Below are 25855 nucleotides of genomic sequence, written 5' to 3'. Positions count from 1 at the left end.
CAGCGTCATATTACCATATATTTGTCTTTAGCTGTTTCAGTTAGCAGTGAGTCAGCTAAAATGCTTGAACTAGGCCGACAAAAAGCCTCCTCAGTGTCAATACTGGTCGGCAGACGTACTGTAAATGCCAGTGTTTGTTGATGTGAGGTAATCTGGATGTGTTAATCACAGGGTGTTACAAAAACGTTATATGGACATGTGTGCCAGTTGTTTGTCAAGTGAAGTCAAATATCACCACTGGTTCTCTAAAGTTGGGTATCATCAGTCTCTATCTGTAGCTCCTCTTTTTCTTTTTTTTCACCCAGTTATTACGTGACCACCGAGTGAGTCACGGGGAAACTACAATATCTGTGTTAGTCTGTGTGTGTGTGTGTGTGTGTGTGTGTGTGTGTGTGGTCTAGTTGGTAAGTAAAGCTTAAAACTTCAGTTTATTCATGAATGGGTGAATCATGGGATGTTTTCCCAAGATCCTGAGGACTCTCACACACAAAAAAACATAACTGAATAGTTTTCTGGTACAAACTACACAAACCACAGAGATTAAGTAAACATTTTTCCTCAGCAACATTTTCCATTATCTTCCATGATAAATGTGGTCCATTGGTTTTTAGTATGAAACGGTATCAAGCTGTGTCTGTACGCAGCAGGAGCAGGGAACAAATGAAAGTCAGATGAAATTTTACAATTCTAATAGATTTGAGCACCAGAGGAGGTATGAATTTCAAAGTCTGAATGTCAGTACCTGTGTACAACAGAGGCAGATATTCAGCACTGACATTTAGAGAGTCGTGATTCTCTGATTTATGATTTTGACAACTTCACGGCAGCTTATCGATGAGGTCATTAGTGATGCATTTAAGAATAACGATGTTACTGGCATTTGCACTTTGTTGGCTCTGTCAAGGTGAGAAACGTGGCCGTTACAGGTTTGACTTTGAGTTAACGTTCTGTAACGCACCTGAACGCATCACCAGATTTTGTCTCTGTGCAAATAGACCATTTTGCTCGGGGAGGAGGACCAGGACCCTCCATTTATAGATGGTGGGCTTCGGACGAGCCAACAGCTAAACTGGGACACAGATTTTTGTCTCCAACCTCTAAGGTTTAACACAACCAATGAGATTATTTCTGAGAAGCTCTCTGAGAAATATCTGCAATTAAATTAGCAAACCTGTGTAAAAACACAGGCTGCTTTGCTTTATATTTTTGCTAACAATTCAAAAATATCAATGATGATCCATGCAAGTATGAATTTGGATATGTATTCTTGGTCTGCAAAAAAGAGTCCATATTACCAAGTTTTTAGGCAAACTGTCTCTGGATTTGGACTAAACAAAGAGTGTGAAAGCAGCATCATTTCCAGGGTTACTGTTGGACTCACCTCTCAGTCTGTAAGGTGACTTTGGAGGGCTCGACATTGGGGTTCTCCCATTCCATCTGAGGGCAGTGCATAAAGTAACACAGGGTATAGAGGGCTTCAGGCTCCCAGTGCACTGTGGTGTTGGTCTTCTGGTGGACTGGAGTCCCATTGCTGGGGTTCTTGATGTGCAGTGGCTGGAGGTGGTGCATGGCCCGGCACACCAAATCACCTGAAAGACCATTTTTATACATGAGAACAGTGTGTGGATTTGACCAAATACTGAGTAAAGACATGGGGACTGTGCATTAAAGATAAAATACTAACATCTTGTGGTGCAGTTAGGAATTATAACAAAATTCAAATGACAAACTCGCTTTGTGCACCGCTCCTTTGACATGTGAACACTTCTTTCATGATGCAGAGACTCACTCCCTGATTCGCACCCCCTCTGATTCACCGTACATTTAGTCATACACATAATGCCCACAGTCCCTGTTGAGATGGAAATTGATGCCTTGAAAGTAGATCTTATGCACATGGTGCCTCTCTCAGGAAAACACTTAGGACCCTGAGCTCTTATTCTATCCTCAATTTATTTGTAGCTCTTGTTTTTTGTTTTTTTTTTTCACCCAGTTATTACATGACCATCAAGTCAGTCATGGAGAAACTACAATATCTGTTAGTGGGTGTGTGTAATCGTGTTGGTAAGTAAAGCCTTCAGTTTATTTATAAATGAGATAATCATGTCATGTTTTTCCAAGGACTCTCATTAAAAAAGAAAATGAAATTGTTTTCTCTAAAAATTACACAAACCACAAAGATTAAGTAAACCTTTATTCTAGGCAACATAGGGCACATTTTCCATTATCTTCCATGATAAATGTGGTCCATTTGTTTTAGGATGAACCTGTTTCAAGCTGTGTCTGTACGCAGCAGGAGCAGGGAACAAATGAAAGTCAGAAGAAATTTTACAATTCGAATAGATCTGAGCATCAGAGGAGGTATGAATTTCAAAGTCTGAATGTCAGTACCTGTGTACTACAGAGGCAGATATTCAGCACTGACATTTGGAAAGTCGTGATTCTCTTGATTTATGATTTTGACAACTTCACGGCAGCTTATCGATGAGGTCATTAGTGATGCATTTAAGAATAACGATGTTGCTCCTCCGAGAGGTAAAATACTGCAGTGTGAGCCCGCAGGGTCGATTTGTCAGAGGAAATTAATATCCTCATTGATCTAATTATTTACTTGGAGTATTGGAACGGTGGAGGCTCGAAGGAGAGCATGGACACAGAGTTTAGACAGACAGCTCCGCTGCCTGAGTCCTGCGAGTTCATGCATTCTCGTACTGGATACATGAGTAATATGTGAATAAAACATTATGTGTGAAAGTCTGAAGCTCTGAGCTGCAGTGCACCAGTAAACACATTGCAGCAAAACACACACATGCACACACACACACACATATTCTATCTCAAATCTTGTTTGATTGTTTGTTCCAAAAATACCATGTCTGAGGAAAGTTGGCCTGTCTTGAAACCTCATTCCTTAGACAGAATGACACGGTAAGTCTGCGCCTTAGGTTCTCCATCTGTCAGACTAAAGGCCCCTGACAGAGTTCACAGGCAGTCAGACGCAAACAGAGCTGCTCACAGCAGCGTCTGCGCTCATAGACAGTTATCCGAAAAGAATTAAATATGGCACTAATTAAAAGCAAAGCAAAATGTGCCCTGTTTCCATGGCTGATCTGAAAGATGTTTGGCGGGATACGGCTCCCGTCTCCAGGTATGACGTGTTAAACAAACATGATTAGGTCTGGTCACTGAGAGCAGCAGGGGCGGCTCCTCAGTGCAGAGCAAAGGAATGTTACAAATAAATGTTACAGGGCTACAGTTATCATTGGCTTTGTTTCGTCCGCAGCTCCACTTCCCCTCAGCCCTCGGTATTACGTAACTGCACACGTCGTACGGAGGCCACTTGGAGAGCAGAGGGGAAGTGGGGTGACACACACGTCTGGAGTGACCACCGTCGTTCACTTGCCTCGAAAGTTGATCTCACCAAGTTCACTTCAGCCTTTCAGACAAATGGAACGACACTTATGATGGTCGTGGGGATTCCCCTGAGGACAAGACGGGAAGTGAACGAGGACACATTTAAGGACTAGGCAACTAACATGGTTGAGGTTAAGGTAATGATTTAGTTAGCCTTAGCCTATTTCCTCAGTTTTCCTTCCATGAGCAATGGGGGATTTTTTGCCCAAGTTCAAACACTTGTGATAGTTTCACATTAGAGATGTGTATGTTTTTTGTTTAGTCTGAGCTCTTCTGACTGGTTAGAAGTGAGTATAAATTACTCACTTCACCAAAATGTGAGGATTATTTTTCCACTGACCTGACAAACCAAGCAACTGAAGATGTCATCCTCTGCATTTTCATGATTTTGTAACAAGAAAAAAGAAAAATCAATACACTAATCATGAAACGCAACAATCATTACTCGCAGCTCTACAGAAGCTACAGTTTTAAATGTGATATGGGAACTGGCTTCACTGTGCAGACTCTGTTTGCTATGCATGTTGGGTGCTCAGTAGCTTGTAGCTCGGAGCCTCATTTAGGCGGATTCATTCAGCGTAGAAAACTTTTCCACTCCAGGTACTCAGGAAGTCCCCATGCTACTCAGTGTGAGTTTTACGCAGCGTGCTACTGCCCTGAATATAAAGAGGAGAAGGGAGGCATTACTTAAGATAACGGAGATAAAGCAAAGACTGAAATATGCATTTACATTGCAAACCCCTGCTCAGTGGGAAACAATATAAGCAAACCATAAAACAGACAGCGGAGAACCACCAACTCCAAGAACTGACGGCGCTCCCTCTGGATTCGCAGTCCTTGCTGAGCAAAAACAGAACTGTATAACCACAGCGCGTCCATAAATAATATACCACATCTAGTGCCACAGAAGCAACCACAATGCAAATGGTTAAAACGCCACCGTCCCTGATGAGCGCCGGAGCTGATCATTGAGCTTCCTTTACCTTCATTAATTGTTCTTGTGACTTTGGTTTTGTCAGCAGGACAACATTTGCTCCCGTCTCCTTTGCTGTAATTATCTAAGCAACACTCCTATGGGGTTCATGCTTCATCTCATTTGAATTAATCACAGGGGACAGCTTAGTGTCTTCCTTTCTTCCAGCCAAGTCCTTCCCTCTTGGAAGGACTCATTACAGAGCAAAACTTTGTTCCCTGTTTGTATAAAAAAATGGTGAAACAGCATAGAGCTGAACTTCCTGCTATAATGAGATGTCAACACTTGAAATTCTGCTACAAAACCTGTAATTACTGTCTTTTTCTACTACATTACAACCAGTACATAAGAACCAATGTAAGTTTAAGGTTGGACGTTTTCACTGAGCCAATAAAGTCATTAAAAATAAAAAAACAAAAAAAACTCTTTTCACATCTAAATCCACAAAAACAAAACTGAAACAAGGCTAACATGCACATAGGGACAACGTTAACATGCTGATGTTCAGTGGGTATATATATATATCACCATGTTCACCCTTAGTTTAGTGTGGTAGCATGCTGATAGTTGCTATCATGCTAAGAAATGGAGATCTGCCGATGGCGATACATGAAAAGTAAGAGGATCATCAACAGTTCATCTTTCGCTAATGAGGAAATGGTGAATGTGTGAACTGTTTCATGACAATCCATCCACTCCAAAACTAAAACCACATTACTTTTAACTATGTTGAAATGCCAGTGCTTAGAATTCAGACATAAAGCAGCAACAAAACCTGTAATTATCTTTGTCTGTGTCCAAAATCCCTCTCATGCTCACTCAGTTCCTTTAAAATGGACGCTTATATAAGATTTCTTCATTAGAAATTGTGTCGAAATATGAATTGTTACTAAGTGCAGCTGCTTCACCTTAATTTCACTTTCTGCTTGTCAACACTTCAACAACTGAAGCTTTAATTTTGCCTTTTCTCTTTTACAGCATATCTCACTTCCCAGTATGTGTTTGTGATCTTTAAATATACTCCGCTGTAACAGGTACAGTGGATTTACTGTAATTATGTTATCATAATGAACAGCCACAGGGAATGTGGTTTGATTTATTATAGACGGAACAGTGTATTTACTTTGACGGAGAATAATTTAACTGTGCTAAGTTTTTATTGCAGACTACTGCAGAACCATAAAACCCCAAAGCATTTATAAAAGTAATTATGAGCCCAATAATATGCTCTCTAAAGTCATTTCACATGTGAATGTTTGTTTGCTATGTAAAGGCACCAAACGTCACATGACTTGATTACATTAACAAATATCAGCGAGTCTGTAAAGTTTTATTTTCTCATCACCCGTTTCAAATGTGGTAACCATAGTGACTGTGGTTAACATTTGATTTCAATTCAGTTTGAGTTTTATTAGGTCTAGACTTCCAGACGAAGTGCAAACTGTTTAGATCTTCATTTGCACAGAACTACAGTAGTTCTTCTCTCCCCTGATCTGCAAGAGTTTATCTAGTTTGTGTTTTGTGCTTTTGTAAAGATTCATTGGTTTTTGCCACCTTTTCCCTCAGAATTAGGGAGAAAGCTGTAGAAATCATTAATCTGAGTTCCAATAGTATGTGGGTGCAAATTCAGGAGACTCATCTCCTGCAGCTACTCAGCATGGAGGCCCCTCTGGGAGGGAGAAAGCCTGAATCCATCAAAAGAGCAACATTTTTTAATGATAATGAGATGGATGAGATTCATGGAGGCATTTGGTATCATTTTATCTTTCAACAGGCTCAATGCACACTACTTAGGAACGGCATACTTAAATGCGGAGTCATTTTTCAGTTCTATCTGGACATAATTTGATCACTAACGTTCAGTAAAGCACTTAAATTATTCGTGAGAGGTAAAATCCTCACTCAAATAAGATAATTCTAGTTTTGTATAAATAGGAGACAGTGACTGGCTATCTGATAAAACAAGAGTATGCATAGAAATAACACTGGAGGCCTGTATAGTCTTTTCTGTCTGCTGGAAGTGCTTCTGTTTACTCAGAGCTTCATGGTGATCAACAGAAGTCGAGTCAGAGCTCTGAAGCAATGCCAGGTGTACACCAAACCCTCCAAAAGTGCACAAAAATTACACAAATTAATATTTATTCCTGTAGCCTTGATTATGGAAGTGCAATTGACTACTTACTTGCTAATTTTGGATGTTTTTGTAGCAGTTATGCGAGAAGTATTCTGATCTTTTCCTTATTTAAAGCAGCAGTTCCAAAATGTAAAAACAGTGGATTCAAACTCTTAATTAAAGTTGCAATTTTCTTTTTCCACTTGGAGGCAGCAAAAACAAGTTGTGGAAACAATATTGACACTGACACATTGAGTTGATATGACAAACTTGTTAGCAAAAGTTGATTATTCACACCCTCAGCAGTTACGGAGCAACATTATTATTCTTCAGGAGTCTTGTTTCTGTCCAATGTAAATCCAGTATTCTCTCTACTTTTGGCTGTGGTTTCTACCAACTGAGGGGAATATCTGTCTCTTTTGCTGCTAAATGCTCCACTGTGTTCACCAGCTAGTCACTAACTGCTTCTGTCTGCCACAGGGACCAAGCAGAGAAGGGGGATGTGGTACATCTCTGGCAATAATCACTTTCAAAACAAACAATTTTAAAAATATGACAAAAAAAGTAGTGTCTTTGTGAACGTGAGTCACGTGAAAGTAAAGTGTGCGACTGATTATGGTGAAGTAAAACTGAACCTTTTCACCTCATATATGTATATATGATGTAGAATAATGCCATATCAAAGACAAATCCAATATCAAATGACATCCTAAAGGTTTTAATTAAAGATAATTGTCCAATTGTCTTCAACTAGGCCAATTTAAAAATTTCAAAACAAAGTAACGTTCAAAACGAACAACAAAACTGACAGCAGTTTATTTTAGCCAGCCATTTCGACTATTTATCCAGTATCATTTAGCTCATTAATTCAAGTGGTTTTCCAGACTCTGTGCTAAGCTAAGCTAAGCAGCTATTGATGGCACATAATGGTGATAAAAACAGGAAGTGTAATGATGTCACGGAGCCATTCATTAATTGGCATCTTGACTGAGTCATGACTCCCAGAAGAAGAAGTGGATAAGGAGGGAAAAGGGTTGATTTGTGACTCATAATGCATCAGTAGCTGCTGCAAAGTAGAATTACAGTAAAATAACATTTTATTAATAGTGTAACAATTTCCCCCAGGCCTTTTGGCTCAAATTACCCCAACCCTGCCATTTTAATAAACTTGTATCATCAGGCAATTTAGAGCTGACGTCATGCTAATGGTATAGCCCCATAATCACTTTGAATAGCAGAAAAAAAGTGTGGTCACATGACCAATTTCATTTGAGGTTGCTTAGAAACAAACGGTGGCTCAACTTCCTCACAGGCTCAAATCACCCTGCTCTCCCCTTGTGTACTCTGAGTTTTTAGAGCTTTAGAGCTCTTAGAGCCTGATGCAACCGAAAAGGACACTTTGAGAGTGGTGAGAGTGAACCGAAGCAGTGATTACACGATGTAATTTGATTTCATCGTTATAATAAATAATTATTATAGCCACTTTAAATTCATAGGGGTGAGCTTGAAATGTCTTTACATGGCACATAACTGATTTTAAGTTTGTTAAAGCAAGTGTTAAACCAGGCATATTTCAGAAACATTTAGATGGAAATTATGATTCTGACACGTATTAAAACTAACCGAACATACACTACCAGATGTGATTCAAGTGTTTTTACGAGGACATTATCCATAACTAAAATAACAGCCAGCAAGCAAGCCTGTAATTCAAGCAGACAAAGTGAGGTGAACCAACTTCTTATCAAATGTGACCCGAGATTATCACGGCGAGGCAACTGTTGTGTTCCCTAATGGAGGACTGGGATGGAAGATTCCTCCGCTGTCCTCTGACACACTGTCATGGCCTATAGCTCCCCAGGGGCCGAACTGAGGACATTTAATCATCACTTGGTAATACGACCGACTCAGAGCTCTGCCTTAGGGGCACATTAGCAATTCCATGGCAACCATTAATCACCGTCAATTACAGGACATGTCATCATCAACACAGAACTAGCAGATACTTTTACCAGCGGTGCTCAAGTGGAAATTAATCACCAGTGGACACATTTAATATGGACATGTGAGGGAAGGCCAATGATAACCGTCTGTGTTTGAATAGACAGTGGAGCCGTTGACAGACGCAGTACAATAGCTGCTTTTAAGACTCAGCTTCTAAGCTTGGTGGTTTATAATCCAAAATCACACTTTTATAGTATCCTGGCTAGGATGCAATCTGAGACTGAGTGACCATCTGGAGTACTGGGAGTTTACCCACTGGGCCAGGAGACCTGTGAGCCGACGCTGAGCCAAACAGGAACGAAACAAAAGGGTAAAAATATACCTGAATGTGTGTTTTCTGGTGCTTTTTACTGGCAAACAGGCTCCAGAGAGGAAAGAGAGGGAGGGTTCGTCACAGGGGGAGCGCTGATCCATCTTCTGTCTTTTTATACACTGAACTCATACAAATGTAACACACTGTTTGTGTCTGAAACATAGAAAAGCAGCTGGGTACTATCTGCAAAGGTGGGCTGGCAAAAAAAGCTCAAGAGAAAAAATAAAGCGCTTTTGCTGCAAATGCAGTGCAGCACTAGTGATGTTCCAGCCACTGTACTGCCTTTAACTGCTGCTGAAAATATCACACAATGCTCGCATGGCAGCCCGTTCTCATACTGAAGGGGTTTAAAATGGCCAGTGTTCACATGTGACCTTTAGTGGCCGTAGCAATTATGACGGGAGCAAAGGAGGAAGTCAGTCGACGTATTATAAGGGGCAGAAAAGTGCAGGTCAAACACAGGAATCATCCAGGAGACTGCTGTTTGTGTCCTGTGTGAAAGCAACAGTCAACATAGACTTATTATAACCCATTAACCCATGGTTTCTGGTGCAGACATGATCATGCAGTCACAGCTGGATGATAGCGTTGGGTGGTGTCACCGTGAAGCTTGTCACTGCTTTGGCAGACTCATTGTATCACCCACAGTATGAGGGTGTAACAGGGTGTGTGTCTGTCAGCTTTCTTTGTAGTACTTCTGCTCCCTAGTGGCCAAAAATCAATAAATGCAGCTTTAAATGTTTCCTTAAAGTTATGGTGTCATGCAGGTGCAGCTACTTTATTGATAAACTAATTAAAACTTAGGTAATGTACAGTTTCTAAACAGCTATTACACCACAAATCTGTACTGTATCTCTGGAGGAGCCAGAGAAAACACTTGAAAGCAGCAGCAACAGCAGCGCAATACCATCTGTTTTACCCCAGGATCCCAAAACTGTGGGGTACAGAATAATTCACTGAAATATTTAGTTCTGAATTACAAATGATCACCCCATGCTTAAAAATACTGCATTCATTTTGAAAAGTTTAGATCAGGGGTGTCAAAACTTTTTTCCCCGAGGGCCACATACAGAAAAACATACAAAGGGCTGGGCCACTCACTGGAAGTGAGCTATACTGCTAACTTTAATCCACTAGAGATGATGTACATCGCCTCACCTCTAGTGGATTAAAGTTGGCAAAATCAATCAAATGTAGGTAAATTCTGCTTGATAACTGAATATTATTCAAGAAAAAAAAGAGCCTTTCCATTAGTGGGCTTTCATTTATTAGTTGTGGTACAAGCTGGTCTTTGCCTTGTAGGCTCTTGTTCAGTGTGTTCAGGTGATCAGTGAGATTCAATAAAAATGCCAACCAGAGAGGGTCACTGAGCTCATGAAGAGGTCCTTCTCTCTTCAAAACTGGTCGATTTCTGATCTCAGGGAATAAAACCACTGCAGCACAGAGCCACGACAGAGCCAGCGCACATGAGAATGGTAGAGAAGCCCCCCCCCCCAGCACCAGCACCAGCATCAGCATCAGAGAGGGTAGCTTGAAATAGTCTGTGCTAGAGCCCTGGTGCTCGAATCAACAGCCTTACCTCCACTTTCTTGCCCCTTGGCGGACACCGTAGAGGCCATTCCTGCGCTCCCCTGTCCCAGCTGGAGCCCCATCCGTCGTACCTCCACACAGCTCGTCCCATGTAAGTCCCATCATGCCAACTGCACCTGGCACAGCTTCAAAAACATCCTCACCCTTCCTGGTGCTCTTTAGACTGCTAACATCAAGCAGCTCCTCCGTAATGCAAAAGTGATCGTCATTAGTTATTAACTGTGCTCTCATCGCACACTGCGTCTGAAACTTTCTACACTCACTTGCTCTCTTTCCTTAATTCTGCCATTTTGGGTCACCTGTAGCAACTTTCTTCTTCACTTACTCCTTTTATAGAGAAGCTGCCTCGTTCAAGACAGTTACTCCACCTAGCGGTGAGACTAAGAAGTACAATACAGTCCAGCGCAGGTTCCATGTGTGAGTATGTATATATCCTGTGGTGAGTATTCCTATACATTTTTACAATTTCCTGCAGGCCAATGAAAATTGGACCACGGGCCGCAGTTGGCCAACGGGCCGTAGTTTGGACACCCCTGGTTTAGATCTATTGGACTGAAACTGTTTTCTTCTTCATGCGAGTATCTAATCTGGCCAGGGTCACATGTCCATGGTCGTTCTTTCATGCCAGTGCTCCCTAGAGGAAATTCTGACTAAAGATGTGGAATGAATGATTATGCAAGATTCTGCAAAATATAATGAAATCCATGTTTAGGAAATTCAGGTGTTTGTCTCTGCACTGTTTCTACATCATATCTGATAGTGCTGGTGCTGCAGACACCATCATAGTTCTTCTTTCTGGCCATTATGGCGTCCCACAGAAGCCCCTGTCTGCTGCATCTATCCACTGATGACTGTAAACAAAAGCAATGACACAGCACCAGAAAAGAAACAAAGCTGTGATGGCTCATTTGTAAAAGTCCCAAGGAACCCTATAATAAGTCTGTGTGTTATTATGAAACAAGGGGAAATAATGTAGGAGCCTTCTTGATAATGAATTCTTCCTGCCTAAAGAGGCCTCTGAACCCACTGCTTCATTTTGTCTCACCATCTTGACTTAGTTTTCCAGATATAACCAGTCTGCGGAAATGGAGCAGGAGATTACACAAACTATCACTCTCTATCTGTTGTCATCATCTTTCCTGCAACTCACAGGAGGGGACTTCTAAATGGATGCCACTTTATTCTGTCTAATGGCTCTTTTAGGGACTTTAATGGCTCTTCTGCGAAGATCTGCAGAAGCTCTACTGCAGACTGCTGCAGCGTATAATAAATAGCCTTCTTATGTGTGGTCTTGATTATCCACTGTATCAAATGTGCTTAAAATCTGCACCATTCATATTTCAGCTGAGGGCTTATTTTTGTTCCCTTCCTTATATATGTTTCACGATTACAGTACGGCTGCAAATTACTAGTCCTGTTGGTAGCTAAAACACAGCCACAAATCAAAGCAAAAGTGCATTTTGTAAAGACAAATCTTAGTATTCGTGTGCAGTGCATGGCAGCAACAGCTCCTAATGTAGAGAAGAGTGTGTAGGCATGGTAAATAGGCAATAGTATCAACTAAATCCAACTGTATACTCTATATTTAACAACACTAAGAGCCCAGAGATCTTCATTGAGGCTGTACTTTAGCAGAGCAGTGCTTTGAGCCAAATGCTAACATCACCATGGCAGCATGGCCATAATAACAAAGCTAACATGCTGATTTTATCATGTATACCACCCAATTATTTGGTCATAAACCAAATTTGGACAAACAAATAGTAACGCTAAGGAAATGTTATGGCCATTCATCCATAGCGGGATTTGTGTGTTTCATGGTAATCCATTCAATAGTGGTTGAGGCATTTCACTAAAAAGCACACATTTTAACCTTGTGGCGTTGCTAGAGGAAAAGTCAGGTTTCATATTTAGAAATTTAAGCTTCCACTAGAGTATTTTCTCAGAACATTTACTATTGTGACCCTTCTCCTCTTCTCCCAAATTAAAGCCAAATATTTAGGCATATTGTCTGTTGGTCAAAACACTCAAAAATTATATCTTGTAGAAAAATGAACAAAAGCTCATTTATAGCCATAAAATAGTCATATTCTTCTGCTTCTGTATGGAAGGAATTAGTGTCCAGTTTTTCACTCATTAAAAACAAAATCATACCTGAGCTTCCTCTTAACGCACACACTGTTTACATACTAATTCAAGTCTTACATTAACATTGTAATAATGCTCAAATACAGAAAAACTTGGCAAAGTAAAAAGCCGTAACCAGAAGATGCAGATGGATTTTTGCACTAAGTTAATATCGGAGTTAATGACAAACTGTCTGTGTGTGCAGACAGGGAATAATACTTTTTGATGAGAGGAGTTCAGTCAAAATGCCACAACCCATTAGGCTCTTTCATGAAGTCCCTGTTCATCAAAGCACTGCTGCAAACAGTTGTCAATATTTATCTCCAAACAGCTGCCCTGTCTTTTCATATTTTCTGTGCTGGAAACAGCGAGGTGAGAACTAAGAGCAGGTTGTTCAATTCACCGCCTTATTACCCCAAAACTTCCATTAGGCTTCTGGGCTCTGTACAAAACACTCAATTAGTGAGTGTGCATTACCTCTCAGCAGCACTGCTATAAAGGCAGAGTCTGTGGTGTAACGTCCATCTTATTGCAGCAGGACAACGGTGTAAAGTGGATGTTAAACGCGGATAACTTCAGCTTGTCCCTCAGCCACCGAGGTCATGAATATGAAGGGAGCTGAGAGGGGCAGGCTCAAGTATCCTCAGCTCTCATGTCAGGCTGATGGGTTATAATTACTAATGAAAAACATCTGCCTCTGGGTGTTATACCTCTCCAAGGAGGTGTCACACACTTGAACGCTTACCATTCGTGTGTGTGCAAGTATAGAAATGCGATACATTCAATAGACTTTAATTAGAATCCAACACACAGGCTGTGCAGCAACGCGGCATCGACATGAGACGTAAACGGAGGCCGCTGACCTTATACATGAACAGGAAACAAAGTAATCTCATCCAATAACAGCAAGTTGGTGGCTATTAAATTCAAGAGTCCTCAGTCAGTGTTTGTTTCCTTGTGGAACCTCTTGAGAGCATGACAAGAAGAAGCATCTTACAGTTTGAAATTGGTCCTGTCTTTGATGTAGTATAATCACTTCAGACACGCTGATGTTCAGTTTTGCTGTTTTTGGTCTCCAAAATAAAGTACGCAGTTGTTTGGATGTGATGGGTTATTTTTTAAGTGAATCTTTGGCTCTCTCCTTCGTTTTTTCCCCATTTGCTGCTGCTGGCCAAGTCGCCATGTGATGCATTCTCAGTTGGCAAGTAGACTGCTGAAATCTTTATCCATCAGCCGTCCTTGCTTTTCTTTCGTGTTTTGTAAATGTACATTAGCCTTCAGGAATTTTGTCAATGGATTATGGAGGACAAAAGAACACCCAATAATGCTTTTGGACTGCCAAGGTGAACAGCAAATCCTCCTCATGTTGTGTTCTGTGAACAGATTGATCTACAGTGCACAAATCACCGAACACAACCAGCATGTTTAGACACACATGCAGATTTAAGGTTTGCAGTTGCTCACACACACACAAACAATATAGCACTGTTAGGAAATTATTATGACAGTACTTTTACTGAAACGTTTCAACTTATCTTGTGCCAAGGGTTTTTAAATATCCAGGGACAAGAGGAAAAAGTAAGAAAAAGGGAGGACAACAAGCTAAAAGCAACACTTAAGTGACATTAGCTTCACCTAGCAGTCAGATTTGCACAAACCGAGATAAAGAAGATTAAAAATGTGCTTCCTGTTCAGTCTGAACACATTTTTACAATTTGCACACTTAAAACATGTGAGTTTGTATTAAACTACAGCATTTAGCAGTAATGCAATGAAGTTTGCAATAACTAGGGCTAAACAGGTTAACCTAGACATAATCTGACCTGAAAATAATCACATTAGTCATTCATACTGGGAAGTTAGCGTCCTCAATTATCACTTACTTATGTATGTTAACCTGCCTTCTTGATTCTAATTCAAATATTCGGAGACAATACTACACGTTAATCGTTGCATTCATGGAATTTAAACAACTATATCTCAGTGTCAAGCTAATTCTGAGTACATTGAAAGTAGTTGTAAGTACATTGTTGTAAGTAGATGAACATAGTCCTCGCAATGCTGTTGAAACTACACTTGTTTATATCTTAGAAGTCTAAAACTGTTGACTTTTCAACCAAATTTAGCCAGACTTATTAAGATGTCTTTTGACCTTGAAATGAAAATCGTGCTTATGAGGCTTCAGCACTTAAATGTCACAGACACACAAATGCAAACTGAGAAAGACCCCCAGAGTGATTTAGGCCAGAAAATGTGGTTTAACATCCTTTTGAAAAATACTCAAGTTATTCCTCAAGCAGCTCGATATTCTAATCTGTGCACCACTGAGCTGCGATGAGGGAGTGGGATCCTGTGGCAGGTATTGAGGGACATTAAACCATTATACAATAATGAATCCAGTCTCACGTAATTACTGCAGCATGCCGCAACAGCCTACAAGATTTTCCAGCGTGTGTCTTTTGTGTGGAATGAAGAGGTGTGTGTGGTGTGTGTTTGGAGGATTGTGAGGTGGGTTGTTTGTGTCAGCATGCCCCCGCTGTCCTCCTAAAGGTGCTGGGAGACAGATAAGGAAAATGGCCGCACCCTGCTCCAGTGACTGAATGAGACCAGCCTCATCTTTAAAGCCAAGTCAACAAAATTTCTTATTTTTTATTTTTTCAAACCACGGTGTCTCTGTGACGGACAGATGTGGAGAAGAAAATGGCACTGCAGACCTCTGAGGGGACAAAGAAAGTGAAGTGAAGGGGACAAAATGACAGCAGGGACCTTTTCCAGCACATCGAGGTACTGTTCTGCTTACACATGTCCATTAGAGAGACACTGAAAAGGACATGAGGGTGACATTATCATCAGCAGCTCATGGGTAAAATGTGCTTTTCAGTTAAAAAAAAAAACAACCTTATAGGTCAAACTGCAATATCCTGTTTACTGAACGAATGACGTCTTTCATGAGCTTTTATCAACTTAATAAGCCTGAGTGACTCATTTTTCTCCTTTTTTTCTTTTCCATTACCCACTCTGAGAAGTGGGTCAGACTATGTGAGATTAGGACAGATGATGCATTGCGACGCAGGAGTATTTTAACTCTAATATAATGAAAAATGAGAATAGCACGGATGGTCTCGAGATGAAATGTAACACCTCCCTGTGAATCTCCACGATCGGCATGTCATATGCCATTATCTCATATTCACATAGTGTGTGTGAGATAATGGAGCAGAAAGGATGGGAAGGTAGTCTGAGTCACAGCTACAAAAAAGGAATCACATAAATGAATCTTGAAATTTAGGTTGTTTGAAAATATGTGCTTTTTAATAATACATCAATAAAGAGTAATGTTTTTTTATGCATAGAAATATGACGCATATGTCCACCAAAAAGCATAAGCAGACACTCACATGTACCAGTATTCAATAGGCAATCACATCCTGGAAAAACAGAAATAACAACCCATCGCCGAGCAATTTTCTGTACCCTTTCAAATCACCACACAACACTCACACAACAGTGTTGCATTGATAAAGGGATTCCTCTGTTTGTGAAACTCACCCAGCCCTGAAGAATAAGCACTTTTCCTCTCTGACTATGCACAGAAGAATACACTATGAGTCATTTTTCAAGCTGGCTATTGTCAGCCCAGGAAAATACAGAGCGAGTGATGCCCAAATGTCTAAAGCGCACAGTCTGTGGTAAACATGAAAATTCATCTTTAAAACTCAAAATGACGATTATGTGTTTAGTTTTCAAATGAAAAAGTAAAAATTATACAAATTGACAATATGGACTGCGTAGCTTAAAGCTGTAGATTCTCCTCCAGGCGGAAATGATGACAACTGTGGCAACTGCTGTTTCCAGTGCAGCCAAACAAACTCACATTGTTGGTTTGTCTTGTTTCGAAGATGCATTTTTGATAACACAAAAAAACCTGTCTTGTTTTTTTTTCAAGTTGAATGCTTTTAACATGAAGCAGCTGAAGTATGAAATGCTGGATTTGCACTGGCAGTCACTTAATACAGCGCTAATACGGCTTTAGAAGAGTGAACAGTAAACAAGGGAGCTGATATAGATGATTTAGAATTAAAAACAGCAACACTGGATTATGTGTGAAGGCAATTTGAATCCAGGGTGGGAACCTGTCACTAACAATGAAAACTACTTTACATAGTAAAAAAAATGCCACACTTACAATGACACAAATAGAATATTTAATATCTTTAGTGAAAATCTTAAGGATTACAATTTAAACAAAGTTCATACCTTGAATATTTGCCATGCTCTGTGGTAGAGGCACACCCTGCTTCAGGAATGGAGGGCCCCATTGTTAGAGGCCTTCACTGTATTACATTACGCCGTTTATTTGCCTAGTGGCTGCTCTCTGACCCACGGAACAGCCGCTATGCTGACAGACGAACGGCCTTTCTCCATCACACCTGGTCACAACATGCCAGTTCAGTGCCTATAGATCCTTTACACCACACATAGTGCGGCACGTGAAGGAAAACGGAGAAAGAAAGTTATCCTTCATGGTGTCCCTCAGAGTGACATGAGAAATGAGGAAAAAGTGCGAACACCCCGAGAATCAACTGCTCAAATCTGCCACCGGCGATCTGCTCAGCTCGCTCGGACAAAGACATGAAATACGAGCACATTAGATGAGTGGCGAGATAATGGCGACCTCAGAAACAAAAGACTTATTTTTCCACCTCAAGAGAATGAAATTATAGATATAGTGATGAATGTTGCTCTTTAACAGCCTCTTCTATTATCCATTAATTACCAAACAAGTCGGGTGTGAAATTGCCCTCACAACCAGCCCTGTGTGGCCACGTTTTTTTCCCCAAGTGATCTTGTTTATTGTTCAGATATTGAGCTAATAGGTTGAAATTGATTCCACTTTAAACACGTTAAATGTGTTGATACTGAGCACATTATAAAAGCCTTATGTGTGTGTGGGTGTGTGTGTGTGTGTGGGAGGGGGGGGTCACTGCATCTGACCATGACACCTGCTTCCTGTCATCGATTCGTTCCACGTCTCTTCTGTGATATTGAGGTGGTGCGTGTAGCGTACTTATATTATCATTACCACATTATTCCTCATTATGAGCATTAGTCTAATTACCGTAAATCAACCAGGCTACTGCTGAGATGACTGGCAGCCTCTATCAGCCTCTTCTCTGCATTGCACTTCGAACGGCACAGGTGCCATGTTCACATACACTGAGGAAATCTGCTGATTCTCATATTTTGGCTGTATAATTTCTGAGACATACCAAAACAGGAAACCAGGTCTCCTTGGATTCTGCAGGAATTCTGCTGGATCGATTTACAAAACCAAACTGAGCTAAGAAGGGCCAGAGCCCCATGCATGGCAATTTCAGTGCATCCACCTTTCTGCCCACTCAAACAGTGTAAAACTAATCTGATGATGATGGATTGACTTTGGCGGAACCCCGTTTACATGAGTAAGTGCATCATTTCTACACACACACCTTTACAGTCTCAGTTTACTCTCTTAACAACGAACTTTTCCCACCCAGCTCCCAAAATCCAGATAATAGAGCAGATAAAGATGTTGATATGGTCATCTGATTGAACGATCAGTTATTACAGTTCACTTATATAGTAGCATTGAGCTTTACGAGCAGCATTGAGTGCTTGCTTACTGTCTTTGGTTGGGTTTCGCCTCTCATGATGCTCACTGTCCTACCTTCTCAAGCTGCAAAAAAAAGGTGCAACCTCCTTTTCATATTGTTCTGTTTTTCTTTAAACAAAAAAAAAAGTCCTATATATGTTTATGTATAGTTAATTCTCACCTAAAAGAAGCTGGTATTGATCATCAGTCATCAGTAAACACGCAAATATTAAATATCATTACGCATCAGGTTTTGTATCAATGTAAATGAGATGTGATTAGAAGTACAGTTAGTGATATTAAGTCATAATTACATCAATTTACATAATATCTATAAATATTTATTAGATTGCCATTAATTTAGAAAGCGTGATTTTCAATTTCACAGTAATATGCTATTTGCTGGATTGTCATAAATATTAAACACAGTGAATGCATTAACTTTAGTGATGGTGAAATGGATTTGCTAACAAATGAAGCAACAAAACTGCAAACACTTGAGCCTCTAATTAAGCTAAAAAGAAATGCACAGACAAAGCAAATGGGTGGTGAATGTACATGTCATTCATGGGGCCCATGTCCGCCTAATATCATATAAAGGTAACTGCAGCCTAATGCACACTTGCGCACGTCTCCTCAAAAGAGTGAAATCACCACAGTGCATTAGCAGATCAGTGAAAGTTCCCTCATTCTTCAGAGCCAGAGAAAGCTCACAATGTGTTCTTTTATTTTGGGCTACGTTTTCTTTCATAATGCCGTTATTTTTATTTTTTTTAAATAATTCCGTTGCCTTTCCTCGCGCTCTTGTGTGACGTACTCAGACTTTGTTTAAAGCCATTTATTTGTATTTTGTGACTCATTGATGTATTTTTAATCCCTCCTCTATGGCACAGAGAAATTAGACATATCAAGCTTTGATTTTGCACCAAATACTTGATAAAGAATCGATCCTTTTAACGTTGGTTTCAGTCTTTTGATGGGATTTGCTGGCAATACGACAAATCTAGAATATCACCACACTCCTTTAAATGCATGCATAAATCAGATAAGCTTATCACATACAAGCTGCATGTTAGATAAGACTAAACAAACTAAAGTCTGTAGGTGAACAAAAGTGTTTGAAATGAGAGACACTTGATAAGCAGATTCACACCCATGGAACTCAGTGATTCGTACACTGTAGATCAATCTGTTCATATAACACAACATGTGGAGGAAATCATGCTACAGAATCCGCTGGAATTCACTAAATGACTGCAAGCATTTGGCATCAACTGTATCATGAGCTGCATGTCAACCTCTGGCAGCGTTCGACTGGCTGACCCTGGAGGTGAGGAAGCCCAGCTGAGCAGCGTGGCGGAGGGAGTCAAGCACACGGTGCATTAAGCAGGAATCAAACAGCAGCAGCCTGCTTTTCCTGCCTTCTGGTTCGAGTGTCTGGCATTCTGTACATGCATGCTAATGACACTTTCATAGTGTGTATCACTGCGCCTGCCACACAGCGATTGTTTTTCCCACGAGGTACCAGCGACATCCCAGTGAATGTATCCTTTATCATACATCATCAGGCAAATCTTGTATCTAGCCAGCAAACATACTGTAACAATTACATGCCTAAGAGCCAGAGTTCTCTGAGACCAAACCAGAGTTAAAAAGAGTGACCAAAACTTCAGTTATTGTGGATTTAAACCCATTACATTGAATCCTGATGTATTTTTCCTACAATTTTCTGTGGTTTACTTTCTGCACTTGATGTTCTTTTCTTCTATCAATTCAGCCACGGCGGCTATCATTTCTCATGCTAACTAAACACACCATAAATATAAATGCATCCTTTCTTGTGCAGATTGAACAGCATGCTTCACGAAATGCTCACAGGCTGAATCCCTGCCATGATGATGGTATTTTTTTACGAAAAAAGACTGCAAATTCTTACTTAAATCGATGGTGCATAGTAAATCGCTGGTGTATAATGTGCTACGGGGTTGAAACAAACAGTCATCCAGGACAAATGTGCAGGGACACAAACAAACACGCAGCCACACAAAGTGCAGATGTCTGGGGGGGACAGGATGATCTAATATGTGACTGCGGAGAGGACGGGGACGGGGGTGGAAGTAGTGGGCTGTCAGAGTTAAAGGTGGAGCTCTTCCTTTCAAGTTGAGGTGAAAAGCCTCTGAGGCGGTGACCTTGGATTTAAAGGTCCCCGGGCGGGGCTCCTAAACAGGTGTTAGAACAGCTGTAATAGAACGGTTCGTGGCTGCAGTTTGTCAGAGGGTGAGGGAGGGGGGTGGAGGGTGGGGGGGTGGATGAGGAGAGGGTTGAAGAGACAGTAGAAGAGCATTGGATTGGCCTCAGACCACCATGAAAGCCAGTAGGGACAGGGAGTGTGTGTGCATTCCTTCACACTAATGGGGCTATTTGGCAAATAGTTATGAAAATAGTTCCTTGAGCAGTTCAGTTTTAATGTGTATTAACATTTAGTGCTGCATCCATAATACGCTGCTTGCTGTACCTAGTGGTTTTACACACAGTGGTGCTCATCAAACATTAGCGTCTGGGAACTAATGACTGTAGCCTAATATTCTAGGTCAATTCTGAATATCTTTAAATTGGACTTTTTTAAGAGCTCGCAGGGTACAAACAGATAAAAAACAGCACTTACAGTGGGGCAAAAAAGTATTTAGTCAGCCACCAATTGTGCAAGTTCTCCCACTTAAAAAGATGAGAGAGGCCTGTAATTTTCATCATAGGTACACTTCAACTATGAGAGACAAAATGGGGGGAAAGAATCCAGGAAATCACATTGTAGGATTTTTAATGAATTAATTGGTAAATTCCTCGGTAAAATAAGTATTTGGTCACCTACAAACAAGCAAGATTTCTGGCTCTCACAGACCTGTAACTTCTTCTTTAAGAGGCTCCTCTGTCCTCCACTCGTTACCTGTATTAATGGCACTTGTTTGAACTCGTTATCAGTATAAAAGACACCTGTCCACAACCTCAAACAGTCACACTCCAAACACCACTATGGCCAAGACCAAAGAGATGTCAAAGGACACCAGAGACAAAATTGTAGACCTGCACCAGGCTGGGAAGACTGAATCTGCAATAGGTAAACAGCTTGGTGTGAAGAAATCAACTGTGGGAGCAATTATTAGAAAATGGAAGACATACAAGACCACTGATAATCTCCCTCGATCTGGGGCTCCACGCAAGATCTCACCCCGTGGGGTCAAAATGATCACAAGAATGGTGAGCAAAAATCCCAGAATCACACGGGGGGACCTAGTGAATGACCTGCAGAGAGCTGGGACCAAAGTAACAAAGGCTACCATCAGTAACACACTACGCCGCCAGGGACTCAAATCCTGCAGTGCCAGACGTCTGAAGTTTGCTAGAGAGCATTTGGATGATCCAGAAGAGGATTGGGTGAATGTCATATGGTCAGATGAAACCAAAATAGAACTTTTTGGTAAAAACTCAACTTGTCGTGTTTGGAGGAGAAAGAATGCTGAGTTGCATCCAAAGAACACCATACCTACTGTGAAGCATGGGAGTGGAAACATCATGCTTTGGGGCTATTTCTCTGCAAAGGGACCAGGACGACTGATCCGTGTAAAGGAAAGAATGAATGGGGCCATGTATCGTAAGATTTTGAGTGAAAACCTCCTTCCATCAGCAAGGGCATTGAAGATGAAACGTGGCTGGGTCTTTCAGCATGACAATGATCCCAAACACACAACCCAGGGAATGAAGGAGTGACTTCGTAAGAAGCATTTCAAGGTCCTGGAGTGGCCTAGCCAGTCTCCAGACCTCAACCCCATAGAAAATCTTTGGAGGGAGTTGAAAGTCCGTGTTGCCCAGCGACAGCCCCAAAACATCACTGCTCTAGAGGAGATCTGCATGGAGGAATGGGCCAAAATACCAGCAACAGTGTGTGAAAACCTTGTGAAGACTTACAGAAAACGTTTGACCTCTGTCATTGCCAACAAAGGGTATATAACAAAGTATTGAGATGAACTTTTGTTATTGACCAAATACTTATTTTCCACCATAATTTGCAAATGAATTCTTTAAAGATCAGACAATGTGATTTTCTGGATTTTTTTTTCTCATTTTGTCTCTCATAGTTGAGGTATACCTATGATGTATCATCTTTTTGTGGGAGAACTTGCACAATTGGTGGCTGACTAAATACTTTTTTGCTGTAAATACATCATTGTACGATATCGAACCCTTCATTCCAAGTACAGATTATTTATAAAATTCTGCTAAGGTAATAGCTCCGTTAGCAGCATCTTGTACGGAGCCTGTATAAGAGAAGTGGATGCAGCGGTTGGGTCTTCCTAATGACCAGCAGGGGGCGACTCCACTGGCTCCAAATAAATGATCCTACTTCTCACTTGATTTATTACCTCAGTAAACACTTTCCTAATGAATTCATGGTCTCAATCACTAGTTTCAAGTCTTGTCCAATACAGTAAAATGTTCATTTTGTAAATTATTTGTATTTATTGTAAATTATTTGTAAAGTATTAAGAGTAAAATCGACAAAGCAGGGGTGGTGTCATGACCCGTTCTTGGTTTTAGCTGTTTGTCCTTCATGTTTCATTAGTTTTATTTTGGTTTCTTACACATTCCTCTCCTTTCAGGTACATTCACTTTCTCCCATTGTGTGTTTTCCCGCCACCACTGATTGTGTCTCCACCACTTCCACCTGTGTCTCATTACCTGCTTGCCCTAGTCTATTTAGTCTGTGCCTCCTGGCCTCTGTGCCAGTTCGTCTTGCTCCTTGTGACAAGCGTTCCAGCAGTTTCCTCATGTGTTATGTTACTGGTTTTTGATTCCTGTTATTGCCTTCGACTCTGCCTCTGCCTCTGCCCCTGCCTTGCAGAACTTTTGTGTTTTTTGATTTTACCCCAACTTAGTTAAAATCCTCATATTGTGTATTAAAAACTGCCGGTAAAAGCTTTACTCACTCAGTTCTGCGATGCTGCCCACCCGGGTTGCGAGCAGTGACTGTTCCAGCGTGCGGAGCTCGGCCTGGGTGTATCCCTGACACTCGCCGCCCCTCCCTGAGCGCTGCTGGTCTCGGTGCAGGTTCAGACTCTCCGGCAGGCTCAGCACACCTGCAGACAGCACAGAGAGCAGGGCCCAAAGGTCAAAAACAGCAAAGACTCATCTGTTCTCTTATGGTGAAAATTACCAAATTATTTCATTTCATGACTTCTCACTCTTTACTAAAGTCAAATTTCATCACCAACTTTACAAAATAGGGAAATGCAAACTGTAAGAAAAAGTATGGAAGAGTAGGGGAACCCCCTCATCAGCACTTTCACTTAAATATTCAGAGCAGAGTTGGTAAGCTGGATGGGAAAACAAAATCCACATTTCACATGCAGCAGCAAGTGAGCAAACATTTGTTTAAAAGATTAGAAATGGAGACAAAGTCGCAGGTTAATCACACACTGTACAGCGTACTTTGTTTTTGAAAACATCCCGGCTGCTAACATTACTATAAATATAAAAATTACATGAATGAGTCAGTTCCTGGAAATAAAATGTCTGTATCGTGGATTTTGAGCCCTCGTGGTTGATATCAACTTTGGCTTTACGCCTGACTTTAAGATCATAGCTTGAACTCTTATTGAGCGAAGTAGACAGTGAGGCACATTTGTTCCCTCAAAGCTATAAATTCAAAGCACAGCCTTGAATATAAACGCTGCTGGAATGTGTATTTTCCTTTTGCATCTTGTTGTGATCACAGGTGTGTTCTGGGTTTTTTTTTTTTTTTTTTCACCCGCCTCTGCAAACAAGGTGCAGCAGATAATGTTGGCGAGAGAGGATTAATCCATTTAGGTGCTGTTACTGCAGCCAGGCTTTGTTTTGCTGGGGAGAATGGCTTGTGACAGATGGGATATTGAGTTTTTTGCTACAGGAGAATGGAAAGCAACACCCCGCCGTGTGCTAATCCTAATGACATGGCGCTGGGGAATACGCCGTTTCTCAACAAACAGTAATTACAAACATGGAGGAACTTAGTCAATTTGTCTGTGTGTGATGCCAGCACATAAGACAAAAGACCCACTCAGTGGACACAGCACAGCAGGCTCAGGACTCTCATTCTGTAGGAGTTTTTCCTTCTTGGAGAGGAAGGATCCAGATTCCTCCCACCATATCCTCTTCCCACAGCGATCAGCCCGAGAATTCCAGTATTCCCCAGTTGTAGTCCTGCTCCCTCTTCTTCCCACAGCCTTTCCGGGGAGGTCAGCTTTATTTGGAGCCTCCAATAATGATTATAACAGATTTTTCTATTACTGTTAAACCGCTGACCAGTAATGATGGAACAGCTGTTATTTGGGTGTGGCTCAAAGGGAATTCCATCAGTGAAATGTATGATGTTGACACAAAAATAGGTGTTTTTTGCTCTGAAGAATTGTAGCATTTCTACTGTATGTTCAGACGAGAAGAAAGAAGCACTGATTAGGTGATTTCAAGAAGGTAAAAATTGACTAAATGACTATATTTCAAGGTGTTGCTTGAAATAATTTTTAAAGCTGAGGTAGGCAGTTTTCGGGAAAAGGTAAAAAAAAAATGGACAGAATTTGCAGCTCTCCTCCTGCAGCTTTCTCCTCTCTGTGTTAAAACCCTTCCACCAGACCAGCATGGACATATGCAGCACTTCATATGCACAGGAAAATGCTGCTATCATGCTGGTGATCCCAATAATGTTACTGTATGGCAGCAATTATATCAAAAATCTGCTGGCCAGTCATCGGCTGCTTTCATGTAAAATCTGGGTACACAACCAATGGGTGTATTATAAGAAGTCTCACATCTATGATGCAAACTAGCAAAACACTGCAACACATTTAGATACAGAAAAATTAAGTTGTCTCTAAGTTCTTTCCATCTCTGAAAATTACCAGCCTCTTTTTAGAGTCTCTATTTGATAAGTCTGTCTTTGTCCTTGTTTCAGTTGCTTTGCAGTGTAGACAGATATTAGAATAGCATTTTTTTTTTGGCAGGAATTCCCACCATTGAATCAGGCTGTCATTTGCTTCTAAAGGGTGCATCTGCATCTGTGGAACAGCCAATAGGACCAGTGTCTCTCTGAGAGGACCTGTGATTGGTCAAAATCTCCCATCATGGCTTTGATTTTCTAAAGCCAGAAAAAGGAGCCAGAAAGAGGCTCAGAAGTCAAGTTTTCTCTCAGACAACTTTGATTACAATGAGCTGAACAGTTATCATGAATTTTTTGCCTAATGACACAAACAAAAGATTGAAATGCTTTTGAAAAGGTTGTATGTACCCAAGGCATCTTCACATCTTTTAACGTGAAAGCAGAGGCATCCTTGTCTGGACTGATGCAGCGACATTTGCTTCCTCTGGTTTTGTTTGTGGAACTATAAACACATTTATTATAGCACTCTAGTTTATAATTACATCCCTGACCACTCTGTGCACATGAATAAAAACATGATGGTGATTAGTTATTGCTAAATAGGGATTCATGCATGTTTTCCTCAACAAAAAAAGGTCAGGGATTAAGAGGTGCTTTTTATAAAACGTCTGTGAAACTGCTAAGTAAACAACATGTCAGTGTTGCCCTGCTGCAAAATGCTCACTGCTGCAAATGTCTAGGGACGGCAAAGCCCAGAAAAGTAAAAGTAAAGTTAAAATTCT

General features: G+C 40.9%; 1 protein-coding gene across 1 annotated transcript in view; it reads right to left on the bottom strand.

Moving 5' to 3' along the window:
- Window positions 1-25855, bottom strand: part of LOC139221692 (ankyrin repeat and BTB/POZ domain-containing protein 3-A) — a 156597-nt gene that overhangs the window by 26530 nt on the left and 104212 nt on the right. The window contains exons 2-3 of the mRNA XM_070853612.1: window positions 23149-23298; window positions 1382-1589 (exon numbers count right to left, since the gene is read on the bottom strand). Of these exons, the coding sequence (XP_070709713.1) occupies window positions 1382-1589; window positions 23149-23298 (358 nt within the window). The remainder of the gene's footprint in view (window positions 1-1381; window positions 1590-23148; window positions 23299-25855) is intronic.

This window comes from Pempheris klunzingeri, chromosome 22 (genome assembly GCF_042242105.1).
Source record: "Pempheris klunzingeri isolate RE-2024b chromosome 22, fPemKlu1.hap1, whole genome shotgun sequence".
NCBI classification, from domain to species: domain Eukaryota; kingdom Metazoa; phylum Chordata; class Actinopteri; order Acropomatiformes; family Pempheridae; genus Pempheris; species Pempheris klunzingeri.
Note: the sequence above shows the minus strand (reverse complement) of the source record. Positions and strands in the feature narration are given on the sequence as shown.